At 38.0% G+C, this 16,951-nt stretch overlaps 1 protein-coding gene across 1 annotated transcript in view; it reads left to right on the top strand.

The window, feature by feature from the left end:
• Window positions 1-15,117, top strand: part of LOC135084468 (E3 ubiquitin-protein ligase CBL-B-B) — a 109,146-nt gene extending 94,029 nt beyond the window's left edge. The window contains exons 5-13 of the mRNA XM_063979247.1: window positions 736-851; window positions 1,433-1,539; window positions 1,914-2,020; window positions 2,839-2,915; window positions 3,570-3,661; window positions 9,781-10,027; window positions 11,972-12,087; window positions 12,540-13,209; window positions 13,788-15,117. Coding sequence (XP_063835317.1) covers window positions 736-851; window positions 1,433-1,539; window positions 1,914-2,020; window positions 2,839-2,915; window positions 3,570-3,661; window positions 9,781-10,027; window positions 11,972-12,087; window positions 12,540-13,209; window positions 13,788-14,005 — 1,750 coding nt within the window. The 3' untranslated portion in view covers window positions 14,006-15,117. The remainder of the gene's footprint in view (window positions 1-735; window positions 852-1,432; window positions 1,540-1,913; window positions 2,021-2,838; window positions 2,916-3,569; window positions 3,662-9,780; window positions 10,028-11,971; window positions 12,088-12,539; window positions 13,210-13,787) is intronic.
• Window positions 15,118-16,951: the final 1,834 nt, after the last annotated feature.

The following is a 16,951-nucleotide window of genomic DNA, read 5'->3' as shown; positions in this document are numbered from 1 at the left end:
TGCCCATTATTGCCCCATGACTCAGGTAAGCTAACCTCGCAATTGGGCCATAAATGGACACACATACTTATACATTATACTTGTACACAGTTATGAATCAGCATCGGATTGCGATGCAGATATCTTATGCAGATGTGACATGAATAAACATACATTTGTGCAATATTGTTGAGTGTGTTTATGTTAATTCAATGAGCGAGAAACAAAAGTCGAACCACTATTATCCATCTCTCGAAGGTTACATTGTCGGAGTAAATATAAATTTTCTATTAGTTTTTTCCATTAATTCAGTAATAATTAAGGATTTGTCAGCAGGGCATAAACAAAAAGAATGTCTAGACCGCACCGTTTAGCTCGGTTGATAACTCACAGATCCGCCCCCATTGACTTTGGAGAACACTGTCAGGTATTAGTGAGTAGCAGGGCCGGATTTAACATTTGGCTTTTTGGGCATTAGCCCAGGGCCCCGTGGATTCAAGGGGCCCCCAGCTTACTCAAGTCAAATAATTGTTTTCTATAATTTGAGTAAAATTAGGTGGGTCCTTAAGTAGTATTATCCCAGAACACCCTAGACCCACGGTCCGGTCCTGGTGAGTAGACACTACCCATCTGGCAGGGAGCCTCACATAACCACTACTGGTTCCCCCGTTCTAGTGGGTATGCAAATTACGGCATTATTTAAGAAGATTGTATTCAGTTAAGAAGTGTATCAATATACACCTTAATAATTTCCAGCTACCTGTATCCGGACGGGCGGGATGTGAACCCGGACCTCAGCAGCGCGATCATATCGCCGGCGGAGGATCATATCACAGTCACTCAGGAGCAGTACGAGCTGTATTGCGAAATGGGTTTGTAACCTTAAACCTTATTCCAAAGAAATAAAGTTCAAAATCTGTTGGGGAACTTCGTTTAATTGTATACATCTAGCGCATAACTACATCAAAGGTCTTCACAAGTGACTGCGTAAAAAAATGACATTAAATGTATGACGGATTGTACAGCGCCCCTAGCGGAAACTTTCAAGAAACTACAATCTTCATCGAATGCGTTTGACGTAGACTCACACTACGCCCCTGGATGTGCTTCAGGATTGTATCTTGCTTGTATCAGTTATGCGCTAAATTGAAGTACTGTGTTTTGTACAAACACAGATAACATGTTAAAAGTAACGATTAGATATTTTTGTATTCCACAAATTAGTATTTTTTTAATTAACGAAAAATAATTATTACTATTTTGTGTGGTATACTATCGACGACATACAACTATCCATTTCCATTTTTGCTCTCGCTCTCATGAAATGGTGATTCTTTGCGATAGAACGAGACGACATGATCGTCAATGGGTGGGTTGTTAACACTGTTGCTGGTAGTACAATAATAATAAAGTGTGTTATATTTATTTATAATTTCTGTATCTCAAATTACAGGTAGCACGTTCCAGCTGTGCAAAATCTGCGCAGAGAACGACAAGGACATCAGAATAGAGCCGTGCGGGCATTTGCTGTGCACTCCCTGTCTCACCGCTTGGCAGATTGTAAGTGGCATAGTTTACGAGTACAATCCGGTCAAATTAACTGCGCACCTGGCTGCCGTGACGTCACATCGACGCTCTGGTACGGACGGGGCGAATGCGGGGAGGTGTGTGGGTGAATGCTGAGGCATTCCAGCGAAGTGCGCAGTTAACTTGACCGGGTATCGCTAAGAACTTGTTAATTACCAAGAAAGTGACACCAACTGGTGAGCCCTGAAGTGCTAGGATGACTATCGCATTTTGCACTCACCAGGATGGCACTACTGTAGAGTAAGATCCTGTCATACCTGTTAAGCTTAAAAACAATTGTCCTCATTTATTTTAAAAGCACTTCTGTCTTTGCATTTAATAGATTGACCCTATTTCATATTTTACAGGACTCTGAAGGCCAGGGCTGCCCGTTCTGCCGAGCGGAGATAAAGGGCACAGAGCAAGTTGTGGTTGACGCCTTTGTGCCGCCTCGTCCGCCGCCGCAGGACGCTAAGTAAGTCTTCATCATCACCATCATCATACGACTCCAGGTTCCCTAGGTGGACCGATGATGTCGTGAAGGTTGCGGGAAACACCTAGATGCGAGCAGCGCAGGAACGGTCATTGTGGAAATCCTTGGGGGAGGCCTTTCAAAATCAAAATCAAAATTTTCTTTATTTGTTTAGACCAGTGTTTTTCAACCTTTTTCATGACGCGACCCCCTAGTATGAAAAAATGTATTGCGACCCCCCGACCGCTCGCTTTTTTTTTCATGTCATTTATGATGTTTCAAATATGTTGTAGGAATCGAATATTTAAATACATAACTACAACATTTATGCATTTGCATAATTGGATTTCGAATAAATCTATCTTTAAACTTTACTGTTTTTTTATAGAGGCTTGGCGACCCCCCAGGGGGTCGCGACCCACAGGTTGAAAAACACTGGTTTAGACTAATTAAATTAGTTCTTGCAAATCGTCAAATGAATTGCATGTCTTTATCTAGAAATGGACGACATTACACTCAATCATATTACTCATATGTCGGCCGTTTGGTGTAGTGTTTCAGAACGGACTACTATGCCGAGAGGTCCCGGGTTCGATTCCCGGCCGGGCAGAAATTGAAATGATGAATTTTAATTTCTGTGACGGGTCTGGGTGTTTTCTATGTATAGTATGTATGTATTTACAAAAAAAAGTATTTAAGTATGTTTATATCCGTTGTCTAGTACCCATAGTACAAGCTTTGCTTAGTTTGGGACTAACGGCGCAGTGTAAAATGTCCAAGGATATTTATTATTATATTAATTTGTACTTTGTTCGTTTCAGAAACACGAAGACTGCAGTCAAAGCCGTATCGTCAAACTCGTCCGGATCCTCTGGGTCTTCAGGGTGCAATGGATCAAGTAAGTGACATTATGTATTTTTTTATCAGTTTTCGACCTTATACTAAGTTTATAAGGTTCAAATTATATCGGCAATATATGGGACAGAGTGATACGAGAGAAACACGTTTGTACTAATAATATGGCACTTACAACGACTGTATTATCAGAGTAAATACAAATGAGTAGGTCATCTTCATAGAAACGCCCGAGCGCAAACGTATTGACGCGCGCTCACATACAAACCGCGCTCGGTGTGTTTCTATGAAGATGACCTACTCATTTGTATTTATTCTGGTATTATGAAGCCGTTTGTACAATTTAACCATAAATTTAATGAGGGTTTTCGCGATTGAAAAATCCGCCAGATGGCGGGACGTGGATGTAGGGTCTGACTGCTGCGTGATTGGTGGATTTTGACATATCTGTCAATGTCATGTCAAAAATAACCAATCATGCAGCATTTGGACCTCGCGTTTACGTATTGCCATCTGGCGGATTTTTCAATCGCGAAAGGGTTGTAATTGGACTTATGTGACGGGTCTATGTAATTATTTTGTTACCAGCATGAAGCAAAGTAGATGATGATGAGTTCCGAAATTGAACTCTATGATCCTAATTTTAAAGACCATTTTGCAATTTCGAGTGACAGAACTTTTCCAACTGCGTTTTCAGGTGCAGAAGTGACAATTTCCAGCAATTCAAACGGGTGGTCTTCTAGAAACACTACCTTCAACGGCCTGACTGATGACATCGACGATGCTGAGGTAATTTGACGCTTATATTCTTTAGAGCAGAGTTCATTTTCAATTAAGGTATTATTCTTAGATACAGTAGGTTTCATAGACAAAAATATAGAAGTTTAATATTGCCTACTATTATTTTAAACATAATTCACGGGCTCCCTAACCCGTCTGGCCAAATCCCCCATTTGCATCTAGTAATTAATTTCGTTGCGGGTCCAATGACAGTTTAACTTTCCCCCGGGACAAACTTGACCTTCACTGGTTGGGTTATTGGCGGTCAAGCTGTAGATCCTGGCTACACAGGAGTTGCAGTGGTGGGAACGAGAGGTGGGAATATTCCCGTAGTAAAAAGAGAGGCTCCTGCAGTGGACTAAATGACCTGATGACTTCTTTAAAACTAATTTAATTTTTACTACTTAGATAATGAAATAGTTTTCAACGAAGCATGGTTTGCATTTTATGCCCGCTGCGTGTGGCATGTATTGTTTTTGTGTTGCCAGTTTTTGGGTGTTTCAAAATGCTTTTATCATTTGTATTTTGCCTTCATTTGTCATGGTCGCTTGAAACTTATTTACTTTTTTCTGTCAATATTTTTTATCATCTATCGGTCAGATCTACAGAAAAATTGTTGACTAAAAGTATCTTAAACTGGACTGACTATTCACAGACTAATGTCAATTTTAAATTATCTATGAAAATTTGGTTCTTTTTCGTTAGTTTGCTATAAAGTTTGAAAACAGACTAACTAATTGGCGCCACTAACAATTGACAAGACCTTACTCTATAGTGGCGCCAACTGGTGACTGCAAATAGTCATCTTACAGCTTCAGCCACTGGCAAATAAGATCCTGTCACTTGCCAGTGACAAATAAAGTAGCGCCAACTGGTGATATCAAATACCTCATTGATACAGCCCTTAGGCTGATTTTTCATACGCTGGTTAACTTTTAACTGAAGAGTAAGTTTGGCACATTGACAGTTTCAGTATAGGAACAATGTCAAAATGCCAATTTTATTCTTCAGTTAAAAGTTGTCAGACGATTGAAAAATCAGCCCTAAGAGCTATTTTGACAGTTCGTAGCACGTAGAAAGAGACGCACGTAGAATGCTTTCTCTATCTGGTATAGTAAATACACGTTTTACCAAATACTAGTGATATCCAAACCCCTTTTATAGTCCTATAATGTAAATAAGACGTCAAGCGACCAATGCATGTAGCCCATCCTTTAAAGTGTGTTGTTTGTTTTCCAGAGGCACCAGAGAAAGTCACCGCATGCTTAGTTTGCACGGAATCATTTATTGACGCTATTGTATGACGCAGTCACAACGGTCACATTCCTTCGCTATTTTGTATGACTCTTTGTGCAGTTGTGAACCGTAATATAAGACCCATTAAGGTTGACTATCTTAGAGCAAACTTCTGACCATGAAGGCTAATGTGTCAAGTTGCGTTTAATTGCTCTCATATCTAGTTTTTATCTTGTGTCATACCGATCACGTTCCTTCGGTATATTGTGTGAGACTCTTTTAGCAGTTGTGAACTGTAATTAGACCCATTAAGGTAGAATATCGAGCAATATTATAACTATAAGAACTTTAATACAGGCTGTCCCAAAATTATAACGTCACACTGACTGACACCAGAGGTAGATGAGCTAAGACGCATCAAACAAGTCTATTATATCCTATTTTTAAAATAACTAATATTTCTCAAAATAATATCAAAATTCATCAAACTTTTCTATAATAATAAAAAATCTTTGGACAATTTTATACAGCGCCATGTAGCCCCAAAGTAAGCAACTTGCTTGTGTTATGGGTGCTAGCTTAACGGATATTAGTATATTCATACTTATTATACTATTCTTTGGACATTGAGAACTAAAATTGGTCATATCTCAAAACTTATGAAACTTTTCTATGGATAATATTAGGCTTGTTCAATGCCTCATAGGCCCAGCTACCTTCAATGTCAGTGAAGTGCTAATTTTAGGACACCCTGTTTAACCTCGTAAGACCGAAGAGTAAATTTTGTCGACTTCTAAGTATCGCCGAATGTGCTTTCAGAAGAACGAATAATTTGTAGTAGTAAACGCCGAGCACTTCGAGTAAAAAAAATTTTATGTTAGAGATTTTCTTTTGCATTCATATTTTCAGGGGCCCTATATAATAGTGCATAGAGCTTATTTTAGGTGAAAAATAATAAAAAAATGTTTTCTCTTAAAAGAACATTCGGTATTACAGACTATAAAAAGGAAAAGTAAATAAATTGTATTTTATACTTTAAAGTAAAACATAAATGTAACCTTCTTAATAAATTAATACTACATAAAGATACAATAATGATATTAATAAATGTAACTGAAAAGGAACAACGGTTTTAATTTTATTTAATGTTTCATAATTAGTACTTTTAAAAGTACTATCGGTTTTATAACATACAATAATGATAGTTTAGAATGTACAAGAAGTAAAGTGAATATTCATGTTAATTATAATATTTACTAAAATAAAAATCAGAACATTCTCATGGTAAATTTTCTCAATCATATCATAATTTTAAAAGTCCAATACTCAATCCCATCTCAATAGAAAAAATATACAAAAATAAAACTTTCACCATCAAGACCGAATGTTCCTTGCAAAGAACTATTATTTTCAAACGAAAAAAAATCTTACAAAACTACTTCAAATTGAGAAAAATATTTTTTTTGCTTGTTTAGCTGTATTTTAACTTAAATTATACTGGTCAGTTTTGCAATTAAACTACGTTTACGCGAAGAAAAAAAATTAATGGCACATCATGTCTTCTCGGACGAACCACCTTGTCAAAGAAAAATGATAATTTGACAGTGACATTTTGTTTTTTTTATAAATAAGTTCGGATACCTGATTTTGAATACTTTAAGCCATAGACTATCACTCTTTTTTTTCGATTGGCGCGAATTTTTGAACTTAAATTTATCGCTAAAGTTTTAGTTCCTCTGAAGGCACATCCGGCGATACTTCGAAATCACCTCCGAAAATGTCTCGGCGTTACTGACTACAAAGTTTCAGTTCCTTCTGAGGCACATCCGGGCTTACGAGGTTAAAGTCCGGTTTCAAATGTTCTCAAATCTAATTTCGATCTTATGGCGTCACAACAAGGACCGATATAAAACCTTATTTATGGCCCATTAAAGTTGACTATCGTAGTGCAGACTTATGACCATAAGGGCTAATATGAAAGTTTTAACTGCTCTCAGATCTGATTTCGATCTTATGGCATTGGTTTTAAGATAGAAAATGGGTCCTATGTTATAGATCATGACTGCACTACATAACATTGTGTGATACAAATTCCTTATTTTGTGTTGGTACAGTCAACAGCAATATATCTATATGAATTTCAAAATGAGCTGAATGTTGAAAGAATTTAAATTGATAGAAATTAGTTTGGACATTTTTATTTGTTATTTTGAATAATCTGCTCGCCTTAAAATCTCAAATATTTGAATATTTAACTTTTTGAGTTTATGCTTTTGACTGTATATACGTTTTTGCTTTGAGTTATTTTTATGTTTGATGTTGTTACAACCGTTATCCAAAACAAAGGACTTACGTTTTGTTTTTATTTAGTTTTGTTTTGTATGCTGGCTTATTTAATATTTAATTTTGTTTGAATGAATTCTAAACCGAGAAAATTAATTTAAAACGGCAAATAAAGTATTAAATATGACAATACAGAAATACATTGTAATATTTGAACATTATAATAACAATGTGTTTTATTATATTGATATTTAGGGCCCACTTTTGAATGGCTAAATGTACTTATAATAAAAAAATCTGTTATCAAATTCTAATCAACATATAAAATTGTATTTTGTAAAATATAATGGTTTTTGAGTGATCTCTTCCATTCGAATTAATTTATATGTTTTTAAACAAAGCTTTTTACATAAGAAGTATCCTATAATTATTCTTTATTTGTTATTTTCATTTTCTTCTTAACGCCTTTATGTGGATTTATCGTGTTTCATCATCACAAATTAAAATGAATAAACCATTCAAAGATTATATTCTTATTTACGCACAAAAATTTCTACAAGTTAAACAAATTCTATAATTTAAGTAGTATAATTATTTTTTACTTCCATAGGTTTTCAGTTTGTTTCTTTTTCACATCAACTTTTGTTACTTAAATTGTAAATATTATTATTTATTTAACAGTAATAATATCGTAATAATTTTAGTTCAAAGTAAAATAGGAAATTAAACGGTTTTTTTTACAATTTCGAAGACTTAATTCAATTTAATTCAGTCTTGTAGATTTATTTGTATAATATTTGACGAATATGATTGACTGAAAATTTATATTTATTTTCTAGTTTATATTTCAAAATAGTCTCGTTCTAAACAGTAGTATTAGGTTATTAATGAAATGATAGGTTTAATTTATACAAAATAATATTAAATTGAAATATATTGAACATTTACAAGTAGGTATAGGGTCACACATGGTTTTAAATGCCAAAAAATTGGAGTTATTTAAATCCTTAATAGTTTTTGCCAGAGACCTACATGAAATCTCAGACAATGATTTAGCTTCTCAATATAAATTGATGCCCCTCTAGACATTATTTTCGAAATCGCTTCGGTCATACCGATCAGATATGTCAAAAGTGACTAGCAAGCGGCTGTCTTTACAAAATGGCCTTTCAATTAATATTATTGACATACGAGTATTAAGTAAAATGAGACGTCATAATATAACGCTACAAAGTAATATTATTATGATGTTTATTGCACGTAAATAGAGTCGAAAATTGACTAAACTCAATTGTTTTATTATCTATGGTCTATGGGTAAAGTGTGTCCCTTACCTACTTGTAACACAAACCGTACTTAGTAATGCAATAGTATTAATTGTGACTTTACAAAACTAAAGTTAAGTTGTATTAAGTTAAGTATTGTCTACGCTTAGATTTATTATTTGCATTATTATTATTTTTGCCGACTTCGTTCATTATTTATTTGTAAGTTTTTTAATGTTGACAATTATACGCTTGGTGATATGTGCTTTTGTGTTTTTTTTCTTTGTGGCTGTTTTATTGTGGTTTTTTAATGAGATTTGTAAGAAAAGGACAAGGAATTTATTATGAATGAAAGGCAATTATTTAACTTCTGAAATTAATTTTTGTTTTTGATAATATAGATTTGCCTAGACCAAATTATAGATCTAAATCATGCGTTTTGATACAATGCTCAAAATTCAATTCAAAGATACATTTTAGATACATATACATTACATATTATAATATTAGTTACATCTTACATAAGATAATGGCAATACTATGGCCACTAAATTTAGACCTTATTGCCTTTATTTACAGTTAAATTCAATGTAAAAATTAACTTTATGCCTATACGTGCATGTTGAAACAGATTTTCAATGCCTATATCAACATACTATGCATGGTTTACTGTGTGTTGAAATGCACTATAGTGGCGCATCTCTTCAGAATACAAAGGTAGGTTGCATCTTTTTTATACACTAAATACGGCTACATTTTTGTTGTAACTATAATTGAAACACATTGTTAGCTAACCAGTACAAACCAGTGGTTTCTAGTTATTTATTTAGAGGGGCTATTTCTAGGGGCTATTTGCAATCATTTTCATAAGGATCAAAATTATTCATTCATTTGCTTATTAGAATCTTACCTAAGTCTGTCGCCAATGTTAACAGCATTGTTGTGTTCCGGCAGTTAGAGGTAAGATAGCCAGTTCCTCTGTGGTTGAGGATTCCGGGAGAAGCTCGCTTCCACCTTCGGTCTGATCATCACTTACCATCAGGTGAGATACAGGCCATGAGCTTCTTCGTTGTAGATAAAAAAAAAGAATATCAAAACGTGCTTGCAAATCTTCAATCACTATCTGCCCCTGTCTATCACTTCCACCACTAGGTATCACTGGTATAAATTTTACAAAATATCTCGCTGACAATAGTGACTGAGTTTCTTGCGCTGCTTCTCAGCACTGGCCCATTTATTGTCCTGAAGCAGTGGTAGGGTTAATACTGGGACGTGTAAAAGTGCTTTTTTTAAGCCTATTACAGAAATAAATGAGTTTTATGAGTTTTTTTTAATGCTTTTTAGGACTGGGCAGAATTCAACGCGGCGACGTCAACAATAGATGGTCTCAGGCCGTCTGTTCGATCCCCAGCCGCGTCACCACGACACTCCCCACTCGCTGCCCGTCGGGCCCCCGCCCCTACGCCCCATGAGAATGCCTATGGGGAGTTACGAGCCCCCCCTCTGCCGCCTAGGAAGAGTCTATCCCCGGCTGAGCCGGCGATACTAGCTGCTTCGAGTGTGCAGGATATTACAGCACATACCGTACAATGTAAGTTGATAGAGGTCTGCGCCACATGAGAACGCGTGGTTACTAGTCAACATGGGACTAAGTAAGATACATGAGAACGCATATGGGTAGTTGCGAGCCCCCCCTCTGCCCCCTAGAAAGAGTCTGTCCCCGGCTGAGCCGGCGATACTGGCGGCTTCGAGCGTGCAGGATATTACAGCACATACCATACAATGTAAGTTATTATGGGACTGCCCCCCCCCCCCCCCCCCTTCTCCCAAGGAAGAAAAAAGGCTGCGTCTAGTTTGCAGGCAGAATATCACAGCACATACTATACAATGTAAGCTATTATAGGTCTGCGCCCCATGAGAATGCGAATGGGGAGCTGCGAGCCCCCCCCTCTTCCCCCTAGGAAGAGTCTATCCCCGGCTGAGCCGGCGATACTGGCTGCTTCGAGCGTGCAGGATATTACGGCACATACTATACAATGTAAGTTACTAGTTAACAGGGGTGTGAAACTAGGGGGGCTGTGGTGCCCCCCCTCTGTCCCCAAGGAAAAGCCCCTATTGCTTCTAGCGTGCAGGATATTACAGCGCATACTGTACAATGTAAGTGACTAGACTGTAAATTTTGGGAGACTGTTAGCCCCCCCTTGCCTACAAGGAGGAAACTGGCTGCGTCGAGTGTGTAAGCAGGATATTACAACGCATACTATACAATGTAAGATAATAAAGCTATGAGAACGCCTATGGGGAGCTACGAGCCCCCCCTCTGCCCCCAAGGAAGAGTCTTTCCCCGGCTGAACCGGCAATACTAGCTGCTTCGAGCGTGCAGGATATCACAGCACATACCATACAATGTAAGTGACTAGACTGTAAATTTTGGGAAACTGTGAGCCCCCCTTGCCTTGCCTACAAGGAAGAAATTGGCTGCGTCTAGTTTGCAGGCAGGATATTACGGCACATACTATACAATGTAAGTGACTATAGGACTGCGCCCCATGAGAACGCCTATAGGAAGCTACGAGCCCCCCCTTTGCCCCCAAGGAAGAGTCTATACCCGGCTGAGCCGGTGATACTGGCGGCTTCTAGCGTGCAGGATATTACGGCGCATACTATACAATGTAAGTTGCTAAAGCCATGAGAACGCCTATGGGGAGATGTCCCCTAGGAAGTCCAAGGAAGAGTCTGTCGCCGGCTAAACCGGCGATACTGGCGGCTTCGAGCGTGCAGGATATTACGGCACATACTATACAATGTAAGTTATTATGGGACTGCGACCCATTAGAATGCGACTATGGGGAGCTGCGAGCCCCCCCTCTGCCCCCAAGGAAGAATCTGTCCCCGGCTGAGCCGGCGATACTAGCTGCTTCTAGCGTGCAGGATATCACAGCACATACCATACAATGTAAGTGACTGGAATGCGAATTTTGGGGGATCTGTGAGCCCCCCCCCCTTCCCCCAAGCAAGAAACTGGCTGCGTCTAGTTTGCAGGCAGGATATTACAGCGTAAGTTACAATGTAAGTTGATAAAGCAATGGGAAAACGCTTATGGGGAACTCCAGGCCCAACCACAAGACATCACAGCCCAAGGTACCCAAGAAATCTATTGAGGGCTCCAAACTGTGCTAACGCAGTTTGCTACAGGGCTAATCCCACGTCTCTTTCCCACCACTGAAACTCCAGTAAAGCCAAGTACAGCTTGGCCTCCAATGAGACCCAACCAGTGAAGGTTGAGAAGAGAGCTTAGACTGACTGAGTTTCTTGCGCCGTTTCTTCTCAGCACACTGGTCCATTTATCGTCCCGTAGCAGTGGTGGGGTTAAAGTAAGGCTGGGACGTAAGAACGATTTTAAAACACTATTTGCAGAAAATAAATGTCTTTTATGCATTTTTATGTTTTGAAACCCACAACGAACTTTTAAGAAGAGTATAAAAGAGGTTGGAAATATCATAAAACTAAGATTTAAACATACCATTCTCCACAGCGGAACCAAGGAGGCGGTCGTCGTTAGAGCCCGAACCGGATTCAAGGCACCGACTGACTTCCTTCATCACCGGCTCCACGGAAACCATTACGGGGATCATCGACACGAGACATGAAGTGAGTTATCTTCACTAATATTTTATAGATAAAGATGTATTATCGTTTCTTTGTTTGTATTGAGTATGCTCCGAATTTGAATCATTGACACAGGACATGAAGTGAGTGATGAGTTATTTGACTGCATAAGTATGATAGTTGACAATAGGACCTCCACCCTCAAGGTGGACAGATGACCTCATAAGGGTAGCAGGAAAGTGCTGAGCCGTTACAAGCAATATGGAAATCATAGGGGGGAGGCCTATGTTCAACAGTTGTGGACGTCCTGTTTATTTAAAAAAAAAATCTGTGAATGATTGAGAAAGTATTTGCATAAAGTACTCGTATATTTGTGGAAAACCTTGGGGGAGGCCTTTGTCCAGCAGTGGACGTCATTTGGCTGAAACGAACGAACGAACTCGTATATTTGTCTCTAAAGTATATTTCGAAATAACAATTCGTTTCACTTTCAGGTGCCACCAGACCCCCGAGCGTTCGAAAAGCCCCGTCGGGCCTGCACCCCCCAATCGGGGAGCCGACCCCTCCCCGCGCCGCCTCCCGAAAGACACCCCTCCGAGGACCGACCCACCGACCGACCCGACAGAAACCACCACATAGAAAGACCTACTGACAGACACACCCCCGAATACAGACCCTTGCCTAACCCCATAGAAAACAGGACCATTAGCAAAACAGAACACCTCTTAGCCAATCTAGAATGTAGGCAAGCGATCACCCCTAGCGTTTCAGATAGCAGACTCGTCACCCCAGATAGACTAGACCGGCCAGAAAGGCATTTACTGTTACCCGAAAATAGGATCAACTTAGAACGAATACAAGCTAGCGAGAGTCGATTTTCGAATGACAGAATATTCGGAGAAAGGAATGCTTCGAGTGAGAGACACAATGTGGAGTTGCGGCATCCCCCAGAAAGGCCTGACCGGGTGGATAGGTCTAGTTTCGATAGGGATAGGGTTGAGAATCGCGCGCCGCCGCGGCAAAGGTCGCTGCCTTCGACCACTAGTGGGAGTGTGGACCATCAGCCCACGAAGTCGACGACGATGCCCAAATTCCCTTCAGAGGATGCGAAAGATCCTCCGTATGAGAATGTCAGCGTGGAGAAGAACGAATTGGCTGTTGGGCGTAAGTATTCTTTGTAGTCACTAATGTTTATTTGGCAATTCTTAGCAAAAAGGATTCTCTTATATTTGAGTCGATAGGTGATTTTATATAGTTTTATCACATAGCTTGTAGATCATCAATTAAAGTAAAAATTTCATATTTTAACTTTAATAGCAACATTGAAAAAGATTGTTCTACTCTTCCCAGTTTGACAAGAAAACTCAGTAATGAGGGTTTTCGCGTATGAAAAATCTGCTAGATGGCAATACGTAGACGTGAAGTCTAAATGCTGCATGGTTGGTTATTTTTGACATGACAATGACAGATATGTCAAAATTTACCAATCACGTGGCAGTTAGACCTCATATCTACGTCTTGCCATCTAGTGGATTTTTCATACGCGAAAACCCTCATTCTTCCAATCAATAATCCTTTGCATTCCATACTTCTTAGGTTAACATTTGCATTATGACACTATTTATTCTCATCATTTTCATCATCCCTTCCACCCAGAGTCGTCCTCCTCCAGTGGAGAATAAATGTTCTGATGATGATGATGACTAGCTTCTTATATCTAATCTTATACCTCGTCTTTCCAGCAAAAAAGTTCAACCCGCTAACCCACGACAAGCACGGCAGAAAGTACGGCGACAATGTCTCCTACGAGAACATAAACCTGGACTACATAGCGCGTTTGGTCGGCGAGGGTTACCCAAAGGAAATAGTCGTGCGCGCTCTTGGCATCACTCGAAATGACCTCGAAATGGCGTGCGATATATTGCACGAGTTCGGATCCAAAGTGCCCAATAAGTGTTGAAGATTTAAAAGGTAAAGCCCGTTTTCACCATCATTCCCCAATTTTTAAGTAACACATAACAGGAATTTTGTTTTCATTGGGGTCACTTAAAAATAGAGATTGATAGTGAAAACGGGCATTAGTGTTGGGTGGCTGTCAGCTGGTAAGTTTAAAGATATTTAAAAGATTGTGTGAAGTAAGTAACATTGTGAAACTTTGGCGTAAAATGTATGGCTTAGTGCGAGTTTACATCAAACGTCATTGCTAGCCGTCGATCCATCTACAAGGACCGACGACATCGTAAAGGTAGCAGGAAGGCGCTGGACGCAGGCCGCTACCAACCAGGCAACATGGAAAGCATTGGGGGAGCCTATGTTCAGCAGTGGACGTCCTATGGCTGAGATGATGATGATGTCATCGCTAGCGACTGTGTAAAAATGTCATTAAATGTATGATAGATTGTACAGTGTCCTTAGCGGATATTTTCAAGAACTAAAATCTTCATAGATTTAGCTAGCCACTACGTTCAATGCAAAATCGCACTACACACAGTAAGTGGTCAAGTGCAGGTTCTAAAAGTTTAAATAAATATCCTAAACTTAAAAGTTGACAGCCAAATCTGATGCAATTTTCATAATTTGTTATTCTTGTGGTTAGTGTAATGAATTTGTTTCTATAAGAAAATATTATAAAACTCCATTTTCACTAAACTCAAAAATCTTATAAAAACAAATTCATTTTAAATGCCAGGCTAATTCGTACCTTATGATTAAATGATAAGTCTGATTTTGGCATGTGCATAGACATTAACTTCTTGTCTATTACGATTAAGATCTTAGAATTTGGCTACACTTTTGAAAGCGCCACGATTTTTAAATCTTCGCATTTTGGAATATAATTCTATACGGGGTGAAAATGGAAATGATAGATTCATCAAATCATTGTAAAAAATTCAGTCAAAAAATCCGACGTTTCACCAATGTACATTTAATTGTGTATATTTTTGTCACTGTACATTGATATAAAGTAAGTTAGCGAATTAATGCCAAAAATATACGAATTAAATAACATTTTTGTACAATATAATATTTTATAATAATGTCATTCAATTAATGCTTATTAGGTAAACTCACATTATACACCGTGTTACTTTGCATTCTTGCCATATTCACAGAGATAAAAGTAGGGAACAATACCTATTATTTAAGATAAACAAGAGACTCCCATAAAGAAAGTACACTAAGATTTTATTAAATTTGGTTTTTCACTACAAATTGGAATAAACCAATTTTGTCTTGCACGTTCTACAGGTGCAAGTGGAATAAACCTAGTGGGCGTGGCCTAGTTCTTAATTTTATGGCTCTGGGTACCAGCCTTTTTATCCAGTCATAATAACTATTTTAAAATACTCTTCAGTTGATTTCAGATTTTCCTTTCTACTTTACGGGCTTAGGACCGTCAAAAATACGTAATAATTAATAGGGTTTCAATTAATTTACAACATTGTACCCTATTTTTACAAATTAATAAATTAAGTATGAAATGAAATCACCTTATTCACAATTAATTATTTATTTATAAGTTCCTACTTACAAAGTTTACGTACTGCGAAGCAAGTGTTCAAAGTGTCCTCCGTTCTGATGAAGGCACAGTCTAGCACGGCGAAGCGTAGGTTTTTCGCTTTAGTTTTCGCAACACATAAACGTTTTGTATCACAGTTTCACTAAAACAATCCTTTCATGTAACGCGTTTACACTGTTTTATCTCTTTTGCGCATACCAGTCGTTTCAAGTCACTCCAAAAATCCATTGGTGTCAGGTCCGAGGATCGTGGTGGCCAAGCTACTGGACCCCTCGTCCAATACACTGTTCACCAAACGTATTATTCGCGCACTTGACGTCCTTATTGTGGGGGAGCACCATCCTGCTGGTAGTAGAGCATTTGGTGTAACACTAAGGGTACGTCATCAAGCATTTCGTCTAAGACGTCTTGCAGACACTCCAAGCACCATTTTGATTAAATTATTCGTTGTGTTGTGTATTCACTTCAGTCATTTTTGTATTTTTTTTAACGTGATATGTGTTTGATGGATTTTTCAGTTTTTTACAAGTGTCAAAAAGACATTTTAAAGACAATAGAGATAGATAGATTGCAATAGATATTTAAAAATACAATAAAAAGTAAAAAAGTCTCCATCGCCATCGCCAACAAGTGATGTGCATGCGTTACGATAATTAGTGGTGTGATAAACAGATTGTCGATAAAATAAAATACTCAAGATTAAAAAAAATTTTTTTCGGGCATTATTTTTTTACGGATTTGTGTTCAGTATCAGTAATATAGTAACCTCTGTAAATATGGCAAGAATGCAAAGTAACACCCTGTATTTAATAAAACATATCTGAAGGGTAACAACATGGATTCGACACCCCGTATGAAACGATTGTACATACTAATTTCGCTCTTAAATATAGCACTAAAGAACACAGTTTACCAAATCACCTGATGTGATGTACAAATCTGCCATTCTTATCATGTAAAGCAATAGTAAACGTTCCTACGCCAAACATTTACGTGTAATGTGCCTTTATATTAATAAAAATTTAGTATAACCTCTTTTACACGGGTGTAAATTCAAAACGTACGTAAAATCGTATAAAAGAGTATTTACTAAACAGCAACAAGGGGTAGACATTTTAATTTTAACAATCATTACATTTTAAAGTGTAAAAAAGTAGGTTAAAATGTCTGTCACTTCTGTACTATACTGCTATAATCTTTGACAACGAAGGCAGAGACTTTACAACTTGAATTCTGTGCAATCAGTGAATTTGTGACACAAACGTTGTGACACTAAAATCAAATAAATAGATCATTGGATATTTAAAAAAATGGATTGACTCGGTGAATGATGCTGTAAATATTGTGTGTAAACAGATTAGGTGATAATTTTCTTAAATTCGCATT

Source organism: Ostrinia nubilalis, chromosome 26, assembly GCF_963855985.1.
Source record: "Ostrinia nubilalis chromosome 26, ilOstNubi1.1, whole genome shotgun sequence".
NCBI classification, from domain to species: Eukaryota; Metazoa; Arthropoda; class Insecta; order Lepidoptera; family Crambidae; genus Ostrinia; species Ostrinia nubilalis.
Note: the sequence above shows the minus strand (reverse complement) of the source record. Positions and strands in the feature narration are given on the sequence as shown.